The sequence below is a fragment of the Tupaia chinensis genome, unplaced genomic scaffold, assembly GCF_000334495.1.
Source record: "Tupaia chinensis unplaced genomic scaffold, TupChi_1.0 Scaffold000495_1, whole genome shotgun sequence".
In the NCBI taxonomy this organism is placed as follows: Eukaryota; Metazoa; Chordata; class Mammalia; order Scandentia; family Tupaiidae; genus Tupaia; species Tupaia belangeri.
Window position 1 is genome coordinate 1,173,873 of NW_006160007.1, and position 3,557 is coordinate 1,177,429.

The 3,557-nt window shown below is 44.8% G+C and overlaps 1 protein-coding gene across 5 annotated transcripts in view; it reads right to left on the reverse strand.

Annotated features, from left to right (window-relative positions):
- Positions 1-3,557, reverse strand: part of MYOCD (myocardin) — a 134,840-nt gene that overhangs the window by 34,237 nt on the left and 97,046 nt on the right. For all 5 annotated transcript variants that reach the window (XM_006156501.1, XM_006156500.1, XM_006156503.2 and 2 more), the window contains one exon: positions 1,396-1,521. In XM_006156501.1, the coding sequence (XP_006156563.1) occupies positions 1,396-1,521 (126 nt within the window). The remainder of the gene's footprint in view (positions 1-1,395; positions 1,522-3,557) is intronic.

Consider the following 3,557-nt stretch of genomic DNA (forward strand, 5'->3'; position numbering starts at 1 on the left):
GTGGTGCGAGGGTTCTAATTTCTCCACATCCTCAACACTTGTTATTTCCTCTACGCCTGATTAAAGCAAACCTCTTGGGAATAAAGTGGCGTGTCACTTTGGTACTGATTCGCATTTCCGTAATGACTACTGATGTCTAGAACCTTCTCACGTACTTGTTGGCAATTTGAACATCTTTGGAGAAAGAAGTCCTTGGGGATATGTTTTTCTTACTTGCGCAGTGGAGACCTTGATTTGAGCTAGTGGGGAATCCTTTTGAGGGTAGGGTTTATTTCACTTCGTTACACACCCTCTCAGAGATTGGAGGGTACTTTTATCTTATGTAGAATTTTTATTGTTTCATAGAATGTTCTTGTGCGTCTCTCATACAAATCGTACAAAGTCAGCAGGATAGAGAGACTTTTCCCTACCTTGGTTGCCTAATTTTCTGAGAAGCTCTCTAGTACCCTCTTAACTTGGAGTGATGTATACTTAGCAACTGGAATGCAAAGGCATTGACCAATCAGAAGGGATGGGGGCTCTTTTTGAAACAACTGGCCCGCTTAGACCACGTGGAATGCATATCAATCTTGCTTTTCCTTGGACATGATCTGCTCTTCCTTTGGACTCTGGTCACTTTCCTTAGCACAGCAAGATCTAAGGTTTTCCTAATTTGAATGATGCAAAATTCAAATACTGTGATAAAAATACTAATCAAGTTTCTCTTTATATACGACATAAGACATAATGTGAATCATCTCTTCCTTCAGCAAGGAACAAATTCACCAATAGTCATATACTTTTTTTTTTCTTTTTTTTGGAGAGGTTTTTGCTATAGGGCGTGTATGCTCACCAGAAAGACACAGTGAGACAGAGAGACAGAAAGCAAGAAATCACCCGCCGAGGGGATGGCCATTCCGCAATCCCTTCTCCTTCATTCTCTTCTCGGGATCTTGGACACACACGCACACACACCTGGCATGAGTTTAAGCTGCTGGGTCCAGGACTTGAACCATGGTCGACTACATGGGAATCCAGTGACATAGCCATTATACTAACTGCTAGTCCCTATATCTGTTTTTATGGTATTTGCAAATCCTGTGTGTGCTGCAGTCAACCACGTCTAATTCAAGGGTGAGGTTGTGAAATCTTCTAATTCAGGAGCATGCTGGTTGGGCTATGATTCCAAAGAAAAGCAAGCCCATGGCTTCTCTGCTGCAGGCAGGACCGTGTTCAGCAGACTGGGCTAGTAGAATCTTGGTCCGTATACACAGATGGGCCATTTCTCAATTCCTGTTTTGCCACATTCCCACCGGATTGAACCTGTGTGTGAACGGTCAGGCCTAACTGAAAGCTCTGCTCTGAGCTGGCCCTGAGCAGAGTGCCCTGGTAGGGCCTAGGAAGCAGCTGGCTTACCTTTACAGCAGCGTGCACAGGGACGGGGGTGCTGAGTGGGCCTAGCCCCTGCTTCCCCATGTCTGTCTGGTTGCTGGGCTGGGAGGTTGAGTCATTCCTGTCATTTTCAGAGCCAGAAGCAAGATCCTGAAATCCAAATTTCAGCATTATTAGGATGTAGGAATAAAAGTTGCGTGACATCAAAGTGTGAAAATAGAGCCCCTACACATAACTGCTGCTTTCACTCAAGCTTTTTACTCACGTCTGTATCAGATGACCCCCCTCCCCCCCAGGGAAGGAATCAGTACACATAGTAGCTACCCAGTGGAAGATGCTTTTGTTAGAGAAAGGAGGAATTCTTAATAACGACTCTAGAAAACAGAGTCCTAGACAAGGGAACAAACAAGGTAGAAGAAAGGGATATTGGGGGCCAGCAGGTGGCATGGTGGTTAAGAACTCTGGACTCTCACGTGGCGACTGCAGTTCAAGTCCCGGACCTGGTGGCTTGCCTTCTCACTTTCCCTTTCTCTCTTTCTTTCATTCTGTCACTCTATGATCAAATTAAAAATAAGTAAATAAATAAAGCTAAATACAATATTTTTTTTTAAAAGAAAGGGGTATTAGCCAATAGAGTAAAAGTAGGTGTATGTATGTAAGTGTGTCTGAGTGTATACGTGTGTGTATGCAGATGTGTGCACGTGTACTGTGTATACACATGAGACGTGTGTGTGTCTGAGTGTGTATGTGTATGTACATTTATCTATATGTGGGGTATATCTGTTTGTGTGTATATATGTGCTGTGTGTCATGTATATGTGACTATATGCGTGTATGAGCATGTGTCTGAGTGTGTATGTGTATGTACATTTATCTATATGTGGGGTATATCTGTTTGTGTGTATATATGTGTTTGTGTGTCATGTATATGTGACTATATGAGCATGCATGCTTGTGTATATATGTGTATGCATGTCTAAGTGTGCACATAAACATCCATGTGAAGGGTGTGTGTGTGCAGAATCATAAGCAACCTGTATGAGAGACATCTCTCTATCCGCAGAGGACTCCAAAAAAGGAATAATTATCTTCTCTTCCTCTCCTACATTCCTGTGCCGTGACTCTGACAGAAGGGGCAGGGGCTGATCATGAGCCCCCCCTCCACAATGGGGGTGTCGGGACTGAGCTGCTCTGCTCTTCCCTGAGCCAAGCACCTGTCAAAGGCCTGCAGGTCCTTCCCTCTCAGAGCCTCAGTGTCCTCATCTGTCAAACGTGGCTGTTGACTGAAATAAGTAAACATGACTGTTGTATTTTGCCTGGCATCGCTCCGTGCTTGTTCGCCTCGTCCCCCCTCCTGAGGTTAAGCAGAAGAGAACTTGTCTTCTCCTTGAATCATTCTTAAATCAGAAGCTGAGGAATTTACTGTCAGAATAATAGGTACGAACGGTCTGATACACTGTTTGATGTTATCAAAGAAGTTTGGCTGAAAGACCAGCTGCGGCACGCAGGGGAAGGAAAAATGCTTTGATTATAAACTTGCACAATAAACACATGAATACTTCGCTCTGCTTTTCCTGCCTCCCTTTTTCCTCCTAGTCCACATTTTCTCCTTGGCAGTTTTAGGTTTGCTCCGATGGAGTGAAGATAGGTGTGACAATGACCAGTAACTAGCATGGTTGTTGGGAAACAGAGCTCTGGATAATACTGGTTCTAACTCTCCCTGGTATCTCTATGGTACGTTTTTTCAAAAAAAAAAAAAAAATTTTCTCTTTTTTTTTTTTCCATTGGAGACAGAAAGAGACAAGCACGTCCCACCTCCATCAGTTTCAGCCAGTCCAGACCTCAGGCACATGCATGTGTGATGTGCTCAGGGGGTCCTGGGACGTGAATCTGCACATTTCCCACGTGAGTCTGGTCTCGTTACTGCCACGCTGCTGCCTGACCCCCGTGTAGTGAGTGTTTTCAATATAATAGCTGCTTTTAGTCCACTGGACAAGCCCTGTGAGGCCAGGAGCATGAACTATTCCTAAAGGGAAGGGCTGAGGTCTGGAGGGCTCTCTCCAGAGTGGGTTTATGGTAGCACTAGAGCTGTGAGAACTCACGTCCGCTTCCACTCCGTGTCTCCTTTCCTCTCACATGTGGATCCCCGACCCCCCCACCACCACACATCTGGCAATGCCACAGTC